Source organism: Larimichthys crocea, chromosome XVIII (genome assembly GCF_000972845.2).
Source record: "Larimichthys crocea isolate SSNF chromosome XVIII, L_crocea_2.0, whole genome shotgun sequence".
NCBI lineage: Eukaryota > Metazoa > Chordata > Actinopteri > Sciaenidae > Larimichthys > Larimichthys crocea.
In genome coordinates, this window is record NC_040028.1 from 14,324,967 (window position 1) to 14,346,549 (window position 21,583).

The 21,583-nt window shown below is 40.1% G+C and overlaps 1 protein-coding gene across 3 annotated transcripts in view; it reads left to right on the forward strand.

The window, feature by feature from the left end:
* Window positions 1-20,908, forward strand: part of ubr3 (ubiquitin protein ligase E3 component n-recognin 3) — a 40,897-nt gene extending 19,989 nt beyond the window's left edge. For all 3 annotated transcript variants that reach the window (XM_027290906.1, XM_027290907.1, XM_027290908.1), the window contains 15 exons: window positions 335-484; window positions 1,521-1,654; window positions 2,285-2,395; window positions 2,783-2,983; window positions 3,693-3,829; window positions 6,972-7,057; window positions 9,753-9,858; window positions 11,614-11,714; window positions 12,700-12,824; window positions 15,853-15,960; window positions 16,205-16,330; window positions 16,508-16,687; window positions 17,665-17,874; window positions 18,016-18,155; window positions 18,804-20,908. In XM_027290906.1, coding sequence (XP_027146707.1) covers window positions 335-484; window positions 1,521-1,654; window positions 2,285-2,395; window positions 2,783-2,983; window positions 3,693-3,829; window positions 6,972-7,057; window positions 9,753-9,858; window positions 11,614-11,714; window positions 12,700-12,824; window positions 15,853-15,960; window positions 16,205-16,330; window positions 16,508-16,687; window positions 17,665-17,874; window positions 18,016-18,155; window positions 18,804-18,921 — 2,033 coding nt within the window. In that variant the 3' untranslated portion in view covers window positions 18,922-20,908. The remainder of the gene's footprint in view (window positions 1-334; window positions 485-1,520; window positions 1,655-2,284; window positions 2,396-2,782; window positions 2,984-3,692; window positions 3,830-6,971; window positions 7,058-9,752; window positions 9,859-11,613; window positions 11,715-12,699; window positions 12,825-15,852; window positions 15,961-16,204; window positions 16,331-16,507; window positions 16,688-17,664; window positions 17,875-18,015; window positions 18,156-18,803) is intronic.
* Window positions 20,909-21,583: the final 675 nt, after the last annotated feature.

The window sequence follows — 21,583 nt, forward strand, 5'->3', positions numbered from 1 at the left end:
TTAGAAAGGAATATTGTGTAACAGAGTATGTCATCTGAGTAGGAGTTTGGCTTACAGTCGGTGACCCCCTCTTCGTTATGGATCGTTACCTCCACTGATCTGCCTAAAGGAAAGCCTCAGACCACATTACCTCTAAGTGTTTTTGTTTCTCACACAGGTGGATGCTTTTCATTCACACAGAGGTGAATGTAATGCTCACAGATCATTGAATATTAATTATTGTTGTAGCTGCAGTGTATTTCATGGTTCTGATTACGTGTTTATGGCAGAAGTTTGAATGTTTTTGCAAACTTTTAATAAAATTTGTACTTTTTTTTTTTCTCTTCCTTGCTAGAATCTCCTGACACCGAGGCAGCCATGGATCTAGGAGCGTCTGAAGTGATGGAGTCTGAGGTTCTTTATGACTGCGTGATCTGTGGCCAGAGTGGACCTTCCACTGAGGACAGACCCACTGGCCTAGTTGTTCTCCTCCAGGCATCCTCAGGTACTTCATGTCCCAGTGTCCTCCTCTTCCATTCTCAGATGAGGGTGCGCAACTAGACATAACTCTTCTATTTCCCTGTTCGCACCTTTTAACCAGGTTAACCGTTGCTTGAAGCTCATTTATTATTCATGTTGATCGCTGCTCACTTAAAAATAGAGCCTGTCATTGTAAGAGGTCATTTCCTTTCGGTGGTTGAGGACAGATGAGGATCACTCACTGTCACCCAAATAAATGGCATATTTGATTAGTAATTAGTCTCCTTGTAAAACGGTTCAGAAAACTCTGACCTTGCCGTCAGAAAACATCTTGTACAATCTACCACCACTGTCCTGTTTGTCGATCAGAAACCATCATCAGCTGTATGTTTTTTTTTTATTTATTTTGATTTAATTCAGTCATTGTTAAAAGCACTGAAAGATCCCAATAAAGCATAGTGTATGGGGCTGAAACAATTAACCAAATGGTTGACTAGTCAGTGGATGGAAAATAAATTGCCTTCTATATTGATCTACTATTTTAACAATTCATTGTTTTTAAGTTATTTATAAAGCAAAAATGGCAAACATTCTCTGTATTCTGCTGCTGTTTTATAAAGATTAGTTACTTTTTTGCCATTTTACATCACTGGAAATTGAATAATCTTTGAGTTCTGGATGGTGAGTGCTACACAAATTAAAATTTGAAGCAGTCAACTTGAAATTTGGGAAATAATTATTGTTATTATTCATAATGAATCGTGTACAACCCTGATTCCAAAATAGTTGGGTAAAATAGAGAAAAAAATGTAAATAAAAATAGTTTAATTCAGTTTAATACAGTACAATGATATTTAATGTTCAAACTTTATTGTAGTTTTACACAGCAACCCTACTATTTTGAAATAGGGGTTGTAATTAGTTGTAGTTTTTAACCAAATCTGTAAAACTACAAACACAATTCTTGCCTTTTTTTTCTATAAATACTGATCACGTGAAACAGATCCATCATCATCTCATCATAAATTATTAATTTGCTGACTTTTGTGATTGGCTTTCAGTGCTCGGGCACCGCTGCAAAAGCAAAGAGGCTAAGAAGCTACCGACCAGCGACGACGAGCACATCTACGCCGCAGACACGTGTGGAGTGGCTAATGATGTCAGGCTCACGCTCATGCAGCGATTCTTCAAAGATGTAGGTGTCTCCAAAAACATTGCCAGCTTTAGAGCACCATTAGAGAAATGGATTTTGTGTGTTAAATAACAGCTCCAGCAGCTCGAAGAACCTGCTTTCATACTGTCTGTTTGAATTTCTTGACATTTAGTGTGTATGCATGTCAGCTGCTGAAGTCCCTGTAGGAGACTGTAGGATGTTGGATGGTTGCCGTTAAAGAATCCATTTCTTCAGTATTTTCTTGAGTACTTTAGAGCCCAGCTAATAGCTGTCACATGACACCACTATTAAGCTACAACACTAAGTGACAAACGGTCACTCAAAGCTAAATCTAAAGGAGTTAATTAAAAATTGCTTTGACTTTGCTGCTTTCATTTGCTTCTCTTGTTAATGTTGTGTATTGATTAGCTTCCAACACAAATGATAACACTAGTTGAATTGCATAACGTCTAATAAAGCGCTGTCGATTCACGCGTGCAGTCTAGTTGTCCGTTAAAAGGCGCTGGCTTTATTGCAGTTTGTTAATTCAGGCTTTTAAAAAATCTATTTGTTTATCAGCACCACAAGTAAATAAAAAGTTGAGGAAGCTGAATGCCTGAAGACATATTTGCATACTCTAATTGATGTGATTCTCTCTTGTGAACTTTGCAGAGCTCTTGTCTGCAGTCTGTGTCAATAGGTTGGGACGGGGGCGTCTACGTCCAGACCTGTGGACACACTTTGCATATAGATTGCCATAAGTCATATATGGAGTCTCTGAGGGTAAGAGAACGCTTGACCTCATGAAACGACCGGTCCTATAATTGCAGTATTTATTTGACAGAAGATTAATCAATGGCACTTCTGACAATTGATTAATTATTTAAGTCATTAGTCAAGTGAGTATAGCAAACATTTTCTAATTAGAGCTGCTTAAATGTGAGAAGTTTCTTACTCATCTGTTCCTGGTGATAAGAATTTGAACAACTTTACAGGGTTTTTAGCTTTGATTAGACAAAACTTCAGCAAATTAATAATTTAACACTGAGTACAAAGATGAACAGTAGTACTGCATACAAATTTAAAAGTCCAGTGTCAGTTGCCTCTTGCAAGTTTTAAAGTTCAGGTTGTATCTGTCAAGTTTCACTTCCATGTGTCTCTTTTTTTCAGAATGACCAGGTCCTCCAGGGATTCTCCGTTGACAAGGGTGAATTCACGTGCCCACTGTGTCGACAGTTCGCCAATAGTGTCCTTCCCTGTCGCCCTGGGCGGGGCACAGAGGCCGGTGCCTGGCACACACCAACAAACAAGAAGCCGTGTGTGCTTGTAAAGGAGGTGGAAGATCTTCAGGAGAAACTTGGCCTTTTCCCAGTAAGATTTACTAAAAGTACTATCCTGTATATCTTAAACACACTGTCATGTACATTACTTGCTGCAAGTCAAATTATAATCATTATAATCTCTAGAAACAATCAACATACTGCACAATGGAGGAAAGAGGGTGGCTGTCTTTCAAATATACTGTTCAGAGAGAATCCCCTTCCAGTTTCATCAAGCACCAGACGTACTTGATGTATCAATAATTACCTGTGGCACAGAACTTAATCTATATTGATGGATGTACTTGTCCATGTATTCCCATAATCTGCAGAATGTTTTCTGCTATATTTCAAATCAAATACATCTTGTGAAGTTATTATATACCACATGTCCTCAATCAGTCTAATTTCCATGTTCACAGCATTCTTTAGTGGCATATTTGTATCTTTTTTGGGGGGCTCAGATTTGCTCTTTGTGCTCGTAATGCAGCTTTAGATGCTAGTCCCATTATCTCACCTCGCTTATGGCTTATTATGGAAAGTCAAGTACCGTTATTGGATATGTTTGATAACAAACTTATTATTCACTTTATTATAAAAATCTACTGCTGTAGGTTGTACAGATTTCAGTCTTGTTTTTCATTTTCCAATGTAATGTATCTTCTTGTACCAGATTTACTTTATTATATTAATTTTAATGTTTTTCTTAATTTAGCTTCTAGAAATAATTCTGACTGAGATTTTATTCTTATTTTTTTAAGACGGAATCCAACTTAAGTAAAGAAATGGAGTTTGTTATTAAAGACATCAAGAATACCACCCAGAAGAAATACATGGACTACGGCAAGAACCCTGGCTCCCCCGACAATGATTTCCTCTTCATGTACTCTGTGGCCAGGTGAGGACAGAGTCGCACTTTAGCAGTGATGATGTCATTTTTACACTAAATTCACAACTTCTTATTGTTGGAGGAGATAATGTGCATGTGTGTGTTGAAGTACAAAAACAGGTAAAAAGGTCAGTGTGATTAATAAATCAATAAGCTGAGAATCACTGCCTCATCTTGGTGGCTACGTTGTGTCAATCTGACAGGGGACACTGCTCCTGGTAGGATATCTCAAAGGTCTTAGGTATCCGTCTAAATGGATGTTATTTCAATACAGCCAGTCAAATCTCACATAAAGCAGAAACATCACCGTTTTTTTCATATGCAGAGCAGACAGACAGCAGCCTGGAAAGGAATGAATGTGTAACTAGACAGGCAGATTGTAACGGATTCCTGTGGTAAAAGGTAAAGTTGGTGGAAATGATTCCTAGCAGGGCATCTTAGTTCTCTTTCAGGATGAGGTACTCCAAGCAGAACCACAGTTGTTTTATGTTTAAATGGAAACGTAGTTGATGTTACTTGTGCATCTACTTAAGATGCTTTCTGGACACCTACTGTTTGAGGACATGCAGCTGATAAAGAGAGCCACAGGATAACACAGGTGAAGCTGGAGGACATAGCTGAGTCGAAGGACATCTTGGCTACCTTGATAGGTGGCTGGAAATGGATGAATGGTTGATAAGATACGTGTGTGTGCCCTTCTAGCCCACCCCACAAGGCACTGTGAATATTGACCCTTTAAAATAAAAAGGCAGCATTAAACAAGGATGTTCATGCACCTAGTTTCATAATCTGATGGACCCGTTTGTTTTGTCCTCTTCTTTTTCCTCGGGTCTTGACAAAATACTACCTCAGCACTGTTGTGCATGTGTACGTGCATCTGTTTCAGAGTTATGAGCAATGACTTAGTCATATTGTGATATCTCTCGGTGTTTGCAGTCCATGAACTTGGAGGTCCTCGTTCTGCACCACCTCACACATTTCTGCAGTAGAATAAATGCATGCTTCCCTCTTAATGCCAACTCCTCATCTTGAATAACAACGATTGGCAATGCAGTAGTGTCATCTTTGTATCAGAGTCTTAACTTTGTTTCCATTTTATTTCAAAAAGGCACCTTGAAATTGAGCTGAAATTCAATATTGCGGTTGCTGCAGAGTACTTGTACCAAATGTATGGATTGATTTTTTTTTTTTTTTTATTCAGGGAGCTGTGAAGGTGTTGTTGATTTGTTTTCTTCATACTTGTCATTATACTGCTGAGAACAGTACACTTCTAAAGTAGCAGTAGCAGCTTTGTCAGTTTAAAGATTATTTTTTTGGCCTTTTCAAGCTTTACTTCTGATGCAGAGAGCTGAAGAGTGACAGGAATGTGGGGAGAGAGAGACGGGGAATGACATGCGGGAAAGAGCCACAAGTCGGATTCGAACCCTGGGCTTCTGCAGCAAGGACTGAGCCTTCACACATGGGCTGGCTGCGCTACCAACTGAGCTAAACGCCGCCCCGCAGCTTTGTCAATTTAAGACACAGTAAAATAGTATGGACTCTTGCTCCGTCACACGGTTCCTGTACATTACAGTGCCATGGAGCACGTTGGAGTGGTTGAAGGTGCAAATGAGTCCCAATTTCAGTTCTATCTGACAAAATGGCCAGAAACATAATCTTGAAAAGAAATTACACAGTCCTCTCGCAGGTATTTGTATCTTCTCAACAAGCTGGTCACAGGTCAGAGAAATGACTAGCTTCCAGTTCACCTTGGGGTCTCTAACTTCTCACCATTCCCATTCCAAAATCTCTGCCCTTCCTGGAGCATAACCATTCAGACCTATTTGCCCACCCAGAGCTGTGATTCCCTCAGCCTTCCACCCTGAACAGAAAGATCCCCTGAGTGTGTCTGGGTGCCTGTTGGCTCTCTGAAGTTCAATGAACAGCGCAAATTGCCTGAGGAGTGGAAAATTCCTTTGTCACAGGGGCACTCTTATCAGCAAAAGCCAGATGGAGCTTCACCGTGGCTGCATTATCTATGTGAAATTGCTTTTTCTCTCAGGAAACCCAAGGATTTGCCCCCACCTCCATGGCCCATAGAAGGAAATGGCCAGTGGCGAGATGAAAACAGGCCCAGATCAGTCTTATTTTAGTAATACCTATCTGTTTTCACCATCTATGTACTTTGTTAGAGGTTTTAGTTTATTTTTTCACTGTTTTGGTATTGGGGGGGAATTAAAATTCAGGAGTGAAATGTGTTTGGATATGCATGGGAAATTCACATTGGGGGATTATGCATGAACTGTGGTCGGAACAGCTTTTATGCTAATGGTCCAGCTTGTGCAAAATCAGTCTTGGAAAGCTGTCATTTATTTGATACGGAATTGCTGCTGCAAAACAGGCGCATTAAACGGCAAATGGCTTGACTAGGCAGCATCTTTCATCTTCCTAATCAAACCGATAAAAGAGGCAGGCAGAACCAAAAGCTGAATATGATGATACTCCATACGCCATTTATACCAGTGCTACCCTCCCCTCGCTGACACATGCACACTCTCTGCCTTTAATGGCTGGTTTTTAAAGGAATATGCCACTCTAAGTGCATTATTAGTGACTCAGCCCATGTAACCTGCAACACATGACAAAGAACATTTTACTCGCTTGCCTTCAGAGAGAACAAAAGCAGCAGTTGTGGGACAATGAAGGTGATAGATTATGGCAACTAAAGACAATTAATTAAAACAGTAATTGTGCTCTCACATCTCATTTAGAACTTTACTACATAAACCTGCTTATTTTGGCTGCCATAAAAACATTTTCCAAAAACCTAAATGCATAGCTGACACTTTTATTTAAATTTATTTAAATAACTGCTTCCATCTCCTTTGTCCAGCAATCGCTGGCTGATGATTCACTTTTACTGTACTTAAATGAGCAGGTATAACGTGAACTACACACCACCTGATGGTGTTTAATTTTAGCCAATGAAAAGCCAGTAAATCTTGTGCTGATTATAACCAGAGCTCTATGACATGAGTGATAGTATGACTGAGCAGGACTGTGCATAAAATTGTCCTGCCTCTTCGAAAGCAAGCATCAAAATCTTCAATGTGTTTTTTTCTTCCTTATGTGTACTTACTTCCTACTGATAGTCACATTTCTGCCTCCTCAGGTCCAACCTGGAGTTGGAACTTGTGCACCGGGGAGGAAACTTGTGCTCTGGAGGGGCCAGTGCAGCTGCCAAACGCTCATGTCTCAGTGAGTACTCTTCATCTTTTATGTCTTACAATACAATCCTCTACTTTAAATCGTGTAAGTTTACCAATATGCAACATTTATAATGGAGGGTAATGGGATAATTATTCAGGATTCTTGGAGACAAAGTTAAAATTTTGCTCATTATTTTGGTATCTTTTTTACAGATGTTTTTTTTAACGTGCTGTTTGTGGGTTTTCAGTCTGACGTCAATTAGAGACGTGTGTTGTAAAGTGTCTGACTTGAGATCAACTCCATTCTTCCATGTTGTAGCTGAATCATTAAAAGGGGGAGAAAAAGGGTCGATTAGCAATGGCAGGTGAGGATAGACGCTGTCCCAGGTGAGCTGTTGAGAGCAGTCTGAGTAAATGAAGCAGACGAACGGGTCAAGTGCCGTTTTAGTTGATTGTGTGACATTTGACAAGGGCATGCCTCTAGGGGGAAGGGGGGATGAAAACTGATCTTTCAACCACTACAAACATTCACTGATCAAAGTCATCAATTTTTAATCAGTTGTTAGAATATTTGTGGATGAAGGGTGGGGTATGGCAACAGACGAAAGTGTGATAGCTAAGTTTGTTGTAAAGTCTACACCCCCATTTCCTGTTTGTTTAATTATTCTGTCAAAGTTGTAGCTGCCGCAGTGAAATGGCCTGTCATCCTTGAGTGGCTGAAAAGAGATTTCACACTGGAGGTTTGCCATTTGTGAGCTACATTAACCATGCAGCCATGCTGACAGCCAAATTTTCGCAGTCGCAGTACATTAGTGCTTGTTCTTCTTAGGGAAATGGATTTGAAAGAAAACGGCAGACGTCTGCTAACTGTGGGAACTCGTGGGGCTCCTAAACCTGTTTCCCAGTGGGCACTTCTTCTGTTCAGCCGAGGAGACGACGAACGAATCTGCCTTCAATTCCCCTGAAAGCTGTATCAACTCTAGAGAGTCTGGCCTCCGAAATAGCATGTCTATTCATTTAACTGCAAATATTTGAATTAATTTTGGGGACTGCATGGCTGCTGCTGTGCGGGGAGTTTAAAGGCAAATCACGTTGACCTCTGTTGTGCAGACTTGCAATACTCAGCGAGTGTTGACAGCTGTTATTTGTGTTATTTGACATCCCCCCCTTATGTTTTGTGTGACTGATGTAGACCTCTGTGTGATCATATACCCCAAGAGGTCAGACATCAAAACGCACTTTTAGCGTTGTATTCAGTGAGAAGTGTACTTGGCCTTTTCGACATGTCATAAAATGAAAAGCAGGTTTAAATAATAAAATAATTGATGGCTGAACTCCATTTGGCTATTTTGGTTTCAGGGTGCTGTGCATGCTGGCTTGCACACACACAGCGTTATTTTATAATGTTACAGCTGACGTGCTTTACCTACTTAGACATTCAAAATGTCAGCTGTGAAAAGGGTTTATTTTCTAGACAGCGTATGGGTAATAAAATGTATGTCAACTGAACTAAAAATATCAAAGGGCACATCGTTTTATAGTGTATAATCACAACAATAAGAACAGCAGGGGTCATTGTCTCTTTTACCTCCAATTTCTTACAGTTGTCTCAGCAGTGCAGAAAGCGGAATAACAATGTTTCATTGTTATATTTGTAACAATTTTGTCCAAGCAGATGCTTGTAACCTTCTAGAAAATATTTATCCATGCAATAAAACTCCTAAGGACAGCTGTGATCAGATATTGGCAGATAGACAAGCTTGTGATAAGCCCTTTTCATCATAAAGTTTTTAATTTTATGGCGTTCTCCCCTATTCCTCATTTACTTTCCTTCCCTTACCTCTCCCAGGTTAATTCCTGGTAAGAGCTGAGTGGTTGGTGAGGAAAGAGAGGGCGAAGACGAATGAGATGCAACGAAGGACTGACATCAGACACGTCTTTGTGCTGTGCCTCTGTTTACCTGCGGAGGGCAGTGTTGCTCCAAGTATTGACACTTCACAGGAGTCAAATTGCAGAGCTGATTATTTCAAGCACTTTGCTGCATTACAGCATCATAATTCCCCGTAAAACAAAATCAAATAGGATTAGTGTTGGGAAGAAAAAAAACACAGATACAGAAGGTTGGTGCATTCGTCTAAAGATGGAGACTAGATGGATGATCACGGGTTTCAAACAGGGTTCATGTGTGATTTAAATCTGTTGCTTTTATGCAACTTTTAATTTCTTGGATTGAGTTCATAATTAGAATAAGTAGGTCCATTTATTTTAGGACTACTCCACTTCGTAATATATTACTTAACATCTAAAATGACTGTGCCAACTTGCTGCATTTTGCTGTAATGTCATAAATGTTGGTAATTGTAACAGGTTTGATCTAGATAAAGGCTGTGAAGTGTCCTGCTTATAAAAGCTAGTGTACACAAGAGATTGTGTGTGTGTGTGTGAGTGTCTGTGTGTGTCTGTGTGTGTCTGTCTTCATGTTCCATTAGTCTCACAGCGAACAGGTGTGACCTGACCAAAGAGTTGCTCGAGGCTATCAAGCACTACCATGTATCCATCTGGCCTGGCCTGGTTTTATCTGAGCCAAACGATTAGCCTACAGTCAACTGCTTTCATCATTCGGTGTACACTGGTACACGCAGGCGGGGTGTGACAATAGATACTGAGATAAACAGACACTTGCTGGTTTTGTCCCTGTCAGACCTTGTTGGAACATAACGACAATGTGTTTTCCCTCCTTTCAGATCAGCTGTTCCACGTGCTGGCCATGCACATGCGTCTGTACAGCATCGATTCAGCCTACAACCCGTGGACTAAGCTGACGCAGGTTACACAAAGCAAAGAGACAGAGTGAGTAACTTTCTCTCCGCTGACGGCGTGCCTTGTTCATAACCTCACCGTCTCTTCTTTCCCCTCACATAAACATGCAATCAAAGCGCCACTTTGTCCTCTCTCTCTTTCTCTAAACACCACCATTTCCTCCCCCCAACATCTTTTTCCTCCACACAAAGAGGGAGCTAAAAACAGAAAAGGGACCATGCCTGGTTTCCATAGATACCGATAATTGCTGCATCTGGCAAATTACCGGGCACTCCACGAGAGAGCAAAACGACCCTGTCAAATTCACTGTACTGAGAACGACTGCACCACACCACCAACACCGCGCTAGCACGGCATCTCCAGCTCCCAGCTGTCTCAACTGGCTTCAGCAGGAACCCATATTTAACAAAAGACACACACACACTGTATTTATCTGTCTTGAAGCATGAGGGTATATAAGAACATGCTGTTTTATGCACAAATGTGTTTGCTTGTTACGTTAAAAAAAAAAAAAAAACTACTGGCAGCACTTAACAATACAGGATGAGCTTGAACAACCTTTCCTCCCTGTTAGTGTTCTAAGACAGCTTTTACACCTGTTACTATTAAAGCGCTCGCAGCCACGCAGTATTCTCAGAGGAGCCATTTGGTGTGTAAAAATACTTTGTAAGGGTTTTGAGAGGGAGCACTGTCATTGACACCCTTAGGCACTCAACCTGATCTGGCCCAGTTAAATAGGACAGAGAGAGATGTTTCAAACATCGCTGTTGCTTTATATTTCTATTAGATGAACCAAAGAGGAATGTATGAAGATTTCACAGCGTGCACGTATAGTTTGTATGCAGCGGTCTTCGCAGGGTTGAAAGCTCTGTCCTCTGAGGCTTTCTTCCAACGCACGGTGGAATTAACTGGTGAGTGCTTTGGTAATGGAGGGTATTATTCTTTAAGTGCAGTTCCTCTCATTGAAAAACCCCAGAGGCCTTTCAGGAGGAGAGTGGAACCTCGCTGAATTGTCAACAGAACAACATTTAAATGGAGATGGCACACAATTCAAACATGTAACTGGCGGGGGGGGGAAACGAAGCAAGCCGGTACAAGTCATGTATTTGTTAAGCAGGTTTAAGACTGAACACACAGAGAGGCCTTGTTCTCAAACCTTTTCAGACATGCAACGCGTAACATTACTGCACTCACCGCGCTGTTAAAGTGATGGCTTTTTGACATTCAGAGGCTGGTGATGTAAATCTTACATCTGTACTCACACACAGCGGGATAGAAAGAGACCACGCTCCTGCAATATTTGCCAGAGAGACAGGCAATCGAGTTAAAAATATTATGATAGCAAGAAAGAAGTGTAATTTTCGTTCTCTCAGAGGCCCCATCGCTGTTTGATTTAAAAATATAATTTGCCGTTGAAACCTTTTTATAATGAGCGTGAGCACAAAAGACGCCCGTCGCTGCTTTTCGCTGTGAACTCGTGATGTGAACGTTTTCACATCAGTTAAATCATTTAGTTTAGTTATTGGCGAGCGAATTCTGCTGCTTAATTTATAAAAATTCATCATGCACAAGCTTTGAATGACGGGTTGTTGGGTCATGACTCTCCTGTAGCACTTTACTGGATGTTCATTTATTCATTCATGCACACTGCAACGGATAAAATAAAATCCATTAAACTGGAAATATAGAAAAAGGAGTGCGGGTCTGATCCCATCACAGTATTTGACACGAGACTAACTTTGTGTATATATCTTCTGATTAATGAAAATCTGTTTTCCATTGCAGTGGCTTTGATGAGGAGAGGCCTGAGGTACCCATGCTGTTTCGAGATGTCCCCTCCCTCCTGATTATCTTTGTCTTAACAATGCCACAGCCGCTGCGAAAAGGTACACACCATTCCTTACGTCCGCATCGTGACACTACAAGAGAGCAGGGAGCCTGTCGGTGGCTTGCTCCACAAGGACAGCCCCATTATCGGTGGTAATCAGGGCTGAGTGCTGGGAGAAGAAGCATTTCACATCTCTTATCTGTGCTCCTGTTGCCGTAATTTGGCTGCCGAGGATCAGAGGGACGCGATCGCGGTGATGGGAGGGCTGCACCTCCTTTGCGTGCCCTTCATCTGTGGCTTGTCGCTGCATCTCCTCCATCTTAGCACTTCACTAGAAAAAGGCATAGGGCCACCACCTAAAGATCTGGCCCAACACACTGTGGTCATGTTTAATGGGAGATGTGCCGCAGCAGGCGAATGTTTTTATTGATGATTGAATTAGGTTGACCGCTGAAAGGAACAGTTAGGAGTAGGACAAGATAACATTATAATTCTCTGTCTGTCTGTCTCTAAATATAATATAATATATAATAATAATAATAATAATAATAATAATAATAATAATAATAATAATATCTATAAAGCAAGATAAATAGGGACACAATACGTCTGTTTTCAAACAGATAAAAAGGGTGAGGCATGATCAGTTTTTGACAGGTCCTTTGCACTTGTCTGCTATAAAGTGATTGCCTCCTTTTTTACTAGTACCTTTTTTTTAATTGTGTGTACTGACACTTGTCACGGTGACCAGGACGGTGGAGCTGTCAGCAGCCCTTTTTTCTATAGAAGAAAACAAACAGCAGTCTTTGTTGTTCTTTAAACCAAACCTAAATATCCTTTGGGCTACATTTTCCACCTGAAACGCTCCACTAATTATCCTGCACACTGTTCAGTGAGGCTCTCTGTGCAGAAAAGCCAAATACAATAAAATACAATGCCCCCCTGTGAATAGCTGCTCTTAAACTGGCACTCACATGTTGAGGAAGTGGTAAGAATTTATTCTTTGAATCATTTGTTAATGTCTCCTTCCATCCCTTTTGTAGAGCACTTTAGCTGTGTGGTGAAGATGCTGTACAACCTGCAGTTCACCCAGGCGCTGGCTGCACTCTCATCCAAGTTCAGCCCAGAAGAAAGGCAGGCCTGGAGCACAGCCGGAGCACTCAAGAAGGTAAAAATGAAACCACAGTAAAAGAGCCTGAGACCTGATTCATAATGAAATTATGGTGCCAGAGTTACCTCCACTATTTTTTAGTGTCAACCCTTTAGTATGTTTTTTGCTCTTGTTCTTTGGTGTAGATCAGGAAAGAAGGTCGACTGAGGTTGTGACCTCTCTGATAGTCATCAAATATGCTGCCTGTTCCTTCATTTGTATTCAGTTTTATTCTCTATTATTGGGTTGTTGTGCTTATTTTTTGTTGTTGCCATGATGCCCAGCATGACAGCACAAAACCTTTAGAGTCTATGTAAAGGCAATTCTGAGATTTCTTTCAAAACACATTAAATATGTTGGAAAATAGTTGATGAAAACATGTGAAAAGACTTTGAACAATATATTACTGAAATGTGGCGTCAGAGGATAAAACAGTTTCACCAGTTTTCAGTCCAGGATTTTGTGGGCGGTCCTTAAAGGGTGGCTCGATGACACACTGAGGCCACCCTGAGCCCCCTGCACCCCTAGCAGAGAACTAGAGATTGATTCATCTCGCTTAGAGTTTCATAGTTAGTCATGTCATTTTCTGAACTCATCTGACATGTTTCAGTCGCTTCAAACTCGTGACTGCTCCCACAAGTGGGCGTGGCTTCAGTGCATTCAGCAGACACGCCCCCACGGTCCTGGAGCTGAGAATACTGCTCATTTTTACCTGGTTTTGACACCTAATTTCATAAACTTGTTGATATTTTTAATCTTTCAAATTTGGCTGGGTGGTTAATAACGGCAAGGACTGTATTTCTGCTGCTCTCAGTGCAGATTCAACAAGTTCAGAGGGTGTTAAAGGTCTACTTGTATCCTCTGTTTGCTGAACTAGCTCTGTCTTCTGACTGTTCCCCAGAACCTACAACAACAGTAAATCATTGTGTATGACTTAGTATTGAGATGAATGGAGCCCTTTCCGGATTCATTTACATGATTCCCACAGTTGACAGTATCGATCTTCATTATCTGCAAAAGCGTGATTGCCGGAGAGTGTTTCATTAATTGGCTATCTGTCTTCAGTCTATTAAATCTGTATTAGTAAGTAGCTGGCTTGATTGTCAAAAGACAAATAGCTGAAACCGTCCCCCTTTAGGGTGTTTCCATCCATAATGGAAGTTTGGATTAGTATCTTCCTGCTACACTGTCACAAACAGTAGTGCAGGCATTCACGAGCTGTCATTAAGATGGATTTCAGATCCACAATGAGAACGGCATCCATATTTGGTAGGACGCCATTTTAATTAAACTGAAGTTGTTGCAAAATATGCATTCTGAACAAAGATCAGAGCCGAGGGGAAGGAAATCCATGGACTTGAAATCCCCCCCCTATAAATCTATGACAAAGGACAGCAGACGAGATAAGAGTGCTGTTTTAAATTCTTCTACCTTCAGCTTGATAAACGCCTGCAGCTTCTCCTCCATATAAAATACTAGCCAAACCAGTTGAATTTTTATCAGAACTCGCAGTCAGTAATGTCTCTACCTCTTATCAGATGTTCTATTGCAAGGAAAGAATTATTGTCCTCTGCTTATTGTACATAAGTCATTATATTCTAGCACATTTTATGCTTACGAGGAGGTGGAAGATGAAGCATTCTGATCCTCATTATATATATTCTGATGTGTGACATCCATACTAACAGTAGACTGATAATACCATGGGCATTATATATTGTTTATTTATGTTTTGTCCTTGGTTAAGGGTTGTTTGATTGTCTTATCAATTTCTGAAGCCCAGTAGGTGACACACGTTCTCTGCAAGAAGCAACAGCTATCCATCTGTGAAGCCACTCGAGTGACTAATTAGAAAGCGTTTAGTTTAAATATGAAAGCAATGTGAATAATACGGTTTTTATTATATCTCAACAGTAGCCATCTGAGGGTGAATTCAGACAGAATCAGGCGCTGTGGTGATTCGCAGCAGGGTTTTGCTGCCAGGGATGTGTTTATTTGTACTGAACGTAATCGCTGTTACACAAGGAAATAACTTTTATTTTGCTAATTAACCAGCTGCTCACTCTCATTCACTGTCTATGTCACTTGACCACTGCTGTCTCTCTCTCTCAAACAATCGGACACAAACCAAATTAAACTTCTTCGTGTCACTATTTTACAGTGTAAATTGCGAGTCAGATTTAGATTTAGAAGCTGGGTACATGAAATAGACAAAGCCGGAACACAACAGGTAGAGTATCAGAGTTTAGTCCATGAATAGTCTCAGTTTTCAGAGACATTTCAGTACGACTGTAGAGTTTGACCAGTCTGAGCGCCTGATTAGCAGCCGCAGACGTCAGGCTGCGTTTTTCCGGCTTAACTTCTTCTTATTTCTTTTCTTTGTTATTGAAGAAATATGCTAAGAAGTATTATGAGTTCTGTAAGTCAACATAAAACATCTGTGTAAATCTCATTCCCACTTGGCCTAATTTTTGTGACTGTGTTTCTCTATTTTTAATGGCTTTGGCTGTTTGTTCTGGCTTTGCCACAGAGAGAGAGCAGGCCGTAATTCTGCAAAGCTCACGACTGGTCAGTTTTATTAACTCTGGGAAAATTAAAAACTGTAGTTCTGAAAGCTGAATACTAAAGACTAATCTTTGTCACCTGTCTGTACATGGAGGCCACAACCAAATGAGGCTGTTTTAGTGTTTTTATATGGGTGAAGAGTGGTGTGATAGTTTGTAATTAGCAAGTAGACGACTTATTAATTCTTCCTGGCAGTGAATCTACACATGCCCTCCAGGATGAATGGCTAATTTAGACAGCTGACACCCGTATTTATCACGGCTTTATGGGTTGGGTATGGGAGTTTATGTTAATACCTAATTTTGCAGGTGTTTACAAGTGAAGCCAAAAATACTTTATTTAATGTTTCACCCTCAGTTTAGATCAAACCGAGCGAATAGTTTAAAGCTTGTCTGTTGACCATCAAATGAAATTATAGGACAGACTGAAGTCTGATTACGTGTGCTAATTCCTATATCTGCATTTCGATTGTCTGCCACAGAATGCTGCGAATGCTGAGAAATCATTTGAAGCGCTGCTCAGTCATGTTATCAGCGAGCTCTCTAAGGACAAGAGCGTCTACAAGGTCAACACTGAAGAAACATCGATGGTGAGTCACTAAAATGACCATTGAGAACTTCACGGCGTGACCGCTTTCATCACGGCGCTCTCTCTCCCCTCTCCCTTTTGTTCTGCTCTTTTTCGTTTTCCCCTCAAACAATGAATTGGCCATTACCCTGAGAGACTGTGGTCTAATATCACCACTGATCTCAAGGGGAGATATACATCACGGTATTATCAGCAAGCTGTTGGCAGGTTATTGATCAGGTGTTACCATTGTTTCCCCTTTCCAGCTGATCTCCAGTGTGTGGTCCCCGCAGTCTATCGAGTTCAGCCTCCAGCAGTTCTGCCTGCCCTTCCTTCGCCTCTCCTGTCTCCTGCAGCATCACCTGTACGGAGACAGTCTGACAGGCTGCCTGGTATGTTTTATCATAAGTACTCTCCTGTATCCTTGCAGCAAGAACAGTCAATATCTCTGCTCATCTTGTGCACATTGTTGTTAAATTTGTCCTCCGACTTCCGCATGAATCACAGAGAGTTCATAAAAAGCACAGAGAGCGATCTCACCGGCTGTTTTCTCATTCGTGTGTTTTCAGGAGGAGGAGGAGTTCTCGTCCTTGGCCGAGTGTTTGGGCATCTTACCGTCGACCCCTCAGCCTTCCAACGTCGTGCACAGTGCCTCATGTCTGCAGTGGGTGGTCAGCGCCTTTGACTTGGTGACACAGTGGTGCACCGAGGTCACAGGGCTCTCTCAGATGCAGGCTGAGCAATCGTTGGTATGTATGTGAATAGACTTTGAACCCTGACACGTGTGTTGCTGCAGTAAAATGTTCAGTTTACATAATTTTGCCATGAATTATTGTTTTGTTAATAGATTAGGGTCAATATTTGAAGCCTTATTACAAAAGACAGCAGGAATATACCTGTAAAATCACATGTGGATGAGACTTCCAACAAATCGTGTTACCTTACCTTATATATAACAGTTAGTCTGTAATTTAAATTGTAAATACACGAGCTCACTTGTTATATTCAGGTGCTTAACGCATTACCTTTCAGAGTGACTATAGTAATTCTTCCCAGTTGATTTCAGTGTGCAACATCGATTTAAATTCACAAAATATCAACATATTGTCGACTGAGAAGTTGACTCTTAACTCGCTTTGCAGTTTCCATGAAATTGGTTAAATACTCTCTCAGCAATGAAATATTCACACCATGTATTGCGAACTTGATGTCTTGTAACTCAAGGGCCTATTGACACTTTGAAATTAGTTTCAGCCTTGGTTGACAAGGTGTCTCTGAGGAGAGTGACTGCATAACTGGCCATGTGTCTGATGTCCTCATCATTCAGTATTGCAGTAACCTTGGATGTTGCACATCGTTTGAGTGTCAGTTTATGTTGCTAATACTTAATATAGGACATTATTTATTATCACATCTTCGAGACAAAGGTCATCAAAAAAACTGGAAAAGTATTAATTTTATTCAGCCTACGAACAAAGAAGTTTATTTTATATTTTTAGACATTTCATCTTACGTGAGGAGTCAGTCATTTACTGATGATCATTTCTGCAGAGGATTAAAGCTCAGTTTTTTCGTTTATTTTATTGGTTAATTAGTTTTATGTTCCAGAGTTTGAAAGTTTCGGTAAGAGCAGGTGGACAAAATGTCTAAATGACTGCAGTGCACAATAAATTGATGGCCTGAACACTGTAGAGTTTACGTTTTCTCTCTTCCCTCTCCTCTGAAGACCCTGCTTGTCCAGGATCCTCAGTGGGCAGCTCCCCGTCTTCTCCAGCTACCCGACAACTACAATATCATCTTCCAGTACTATCACAGGAAGGCCTGCACTGCCTGCAAAAAAGTGCCAAAAGACCCTGCACTCTGCCTCGTCTGCGGCGCCTTCGTCTGTCTCAAAGGCGTGTGCTGCAAACAGCAGGGTACCTGTGAATGTGTTTTGGTAAGTTTCTTACACCACTGCAGCCAAAACGCACTAACACGGAAAAACCTGTGTTTTCGTTGCAGTGCCGGTTCTTGTCTGGATGTACCGTAATTTCTAACAAGATTATTTAAAATTTTTGTGTTTTAATCTGACTTGCAGCACTCCCAACATTGTGGCGCAGCTACAGGCATCTTTCTACTGATAAATGCCTCAGTCATCATCATCATCCGTGGACATCGTTTCTGTCTGTGGGGTTCTGTTTACCTCGATGCTCACGGAGAGGAGGACCGCGATTTACGGTATGACATCACAGTATTATTCTATACAGTTAAAACATTTTAATACTCCTACAGTATGCTGTGTCCCAATATCATTATACATATTTATTGTATACAGCATGTGTCTATATGACTGTTTCTTAAACTTTGGTATGTGTACCACTGGTACCTGTACTGGTACTTGGAGGAATCACTGAAATATTTTCTAAAAATGAAGTATTCATTGAAAAACATACCGTCTAAAACTACAAAAACAATCTGAGATAGCTGAAATGCAAATAAGTTTTACATTTCCTATTATATTTTGCTAAAATAAGACAAAATGTGACAGCAAGATGGTAGAGGTAAAATCAGTGGTTCAAAAACTGCAATCATGGCTCCAAACAGTAAACATTAGAAAGAGAAGTGGAGCTCTGGGTCTTAAACCGGTTCCAAATCAGAAACTTTCCATGGAAATTTATGGGAATTAACTGGAAATCGGGGTTGAGTTATCATAACATAATTCTTTCGTATGCATTCAGACTTAACAAACACAGCATGCTCAGACTTATTCACATTAGGATCTAGTATGAAATTGGCACACAACTCTCGCTTTTTTTTTTTAAACACTTTTTGCTGCAGAGAAAACAAACACCACTCTCACTCTTGTTTTCCCCTCTGGCCTTTCAGCCGTGGCAAGCCTCTCTTCTTATGTGATGAGAGGTATCGAGTGTTGGAGCAGCAGTGGGTTTCACACACCTTTGATCACATCAATAAGCGTTGGGGGCCTCACTATAATGGACTCTAAGATCTTCCAAAGTCCACTGAAAAAAAAACAGCAACCCATGACGGAGAAGATGTTTCTTTTTTTTATGTTTGTTTTGTTGTTGGGTTTTTTTCTCCTGGCTTACGTGTCTGCCTCGATCAAAATATCTGGGAACTCTTTAACGTAATAAACACAAACATCCAGTGAGGGTAATTGCTGCCACAGCCTTGGTTTATGTGAAGTTTGGTGTACAATCATGCCTAAAGATTAACACGTGTGTGTGTTTAAGTGATTTATTGTGTGGTTTTCAACAGGGGGGGAAAAAATAAAAAAAACAGAATTTGGTAAGATCAAAATAAAAAGCACAACTTTGCCCAAAAGTTCAATTGGTTTGGAGCAGGCGTTTGAAGTCTGTCGTATTTATTTGGGTTTAAAAAAAATACACATAACGAAATATAAATATATAAAGTGCTGAATGTCCCTGCAGAGTTTGGTTATTTTTTTTGCACCATTTCTGAAAATGTTAATGCATATCCCTTTTTATTTATCAAATGTGCTCTGCTGTGCTGGCATGAGTTTCAAGCTCCTGATGAGTGTAGCGATGTTATTGCAATGTGCACTCATTGTCTGCTGACACGTGATGGTAGGCAGGACAAGTCCACCCACCCATCGACACACTAGAGTTTTTTTGCAAACAAGCAAAGGCTCTTTTTATGGGTCTAGTTGCAATCCATCCTCAGGAATTTTTTTTGTTTTTGTTTTTGTTTTTTGCTGTTTAAAATAAGTTTTAGATATTTAAATAAATGCTGCTGCTCATTGTTCAAATAAGTAATTTTAACTTTTGTGAAGATTTTTTTTTTTTCTTTTTTCTAAGGATGTGCTTTGAGTTTACGGTAGATGGCTGGGAATGTTGACTCAAACTCACTTTAATGTTCAAGGGGGTGTGCGGTCATCTCATCACGCGCTCACTACACTTCTCGTAGTCCTGCTCTATCTGCGCTTTTTGTTTTTTTGTTTTTCTGGTTGGTTCTGAAGAAGAAAGTCAAACGCCAACTCCACGACAGCTAAAGCTACAACCGGTCAAAGAGATTTACTGTCGCCTGAAGTCAAACATTTAAGTAGCAAACTTTTATAAGGAAAGGAAACGTCATTGCACAGATATGTTGTCCAGCTGCACTGGCAAAGCTGAGCACCGACCGAGAGCAGAAATATTGTTACTTCTATTGGTTCTGACAAAAGTTTTCACTCTATGAAATGTAAGTTGTGTTTGAGAAGAAATGCCAATACCCTACATCGTTATGTGCTGTCCAAAAAAAAAAAGAAGAAAAGTTTTTCCCTTTTATGCTTTTGATTGTCGAGTCCTAACTGCAGTATGGAACATTTATTGTGATGACTATCCCTTACTCATGCATCAACTAGTTGTGATTTATAGTTGCATTCCAACGTTTCAAGATTATCAGACTTGAGTATCCGTTATACACTGTGCATGACATCCTTTAAGCCACCATTATTTAAGTGTCTTAGCTACTTAATTTTCTGATTATCATCTTTTCTTTTCTTTTTCTTTTTTTTTCTGGAAGAGAGGAAATTTATCCAGCCGTGCCTGCAAGATTAATGTTAATTTTTTCGAGTGATAAATGGCATACTGCTGATATCTGGTTTTCAAATGCTGGGGCACATCGTGTGCTGCGTCGAGGATTCTCTAAGAAGCAAGCCGAACACTTGAAAAACTTCCTCTTGAATTCATGCATGCTGCTTTTTTTTTCTTCTTCTTCTTCTGTTTACTGAGTTCCTCCTCTCTCCGTTTATTTTGCAGTACCCACTTTGTAAATGACCGCAACCAAATAGCCAACGAGTAATGGGTGTAAATTGTAACTGAAAGCTCTTGTGTGTTCTCCTGTATGACTGAAGAGAGAATACAGTACATTACTGTAGGTGCTGACTCAAACTTTCTGAGTTTGACCAGAAAGTATGACTTGGACATTTAATGCAAAATGTAACATATGTGAATAAAATATAATCACACTGATTCATGTCCTGTTTTTTGTTTTCTTCAGTTTTGTCTTTAAATTACTCTGTCATGGTTTTGTCAAAACATTCTCTATGTTCTGCCAGTGTTTTAAGAAGGTATATAGATCTTTTACTTAAGTTAAAGTACAAATAACGCCATGAAAACACTCGATTACAAGTAAAAGCTCTGCATTGAAAATGTTATTTGAGTAACTGTGATACTGTTATATATTTAGATTTAATGATCCCACAGTGGGGAAATCCACTTGTCACAGCAGCTCATATACACAAGGTTGATTTTAAAAAATGACTCATAAATAAGAAATAAATAGAAGAAAGTGATAATGTCAGCTGTTGGAATGAAGGACCTGTGGTAGCACTCCTTCTTACATGAGGAGTTGTTTCAGGCCTCCACAGTTTATATTAATATTATAATATTGCATTATATGATGTGTTTTAATCTAACAGCAGGATTTTATAAAACATATTTTATAAACTCTTCACGTTTTGTGTGAAATATCTTAATTTGTAAAGTAAAATAAATACAGTGAGGTAAATACAGTAGTAGTATATTATTCCTCTCTGAATCCCAGAGGAATAGAAAGTGGCATTAAAACAAAATACTCAAAGTACAAATACTATAAATTTGTACTTAAATACAGTGCCCAAGTAAATGTACTTAAGCACTTTGTCT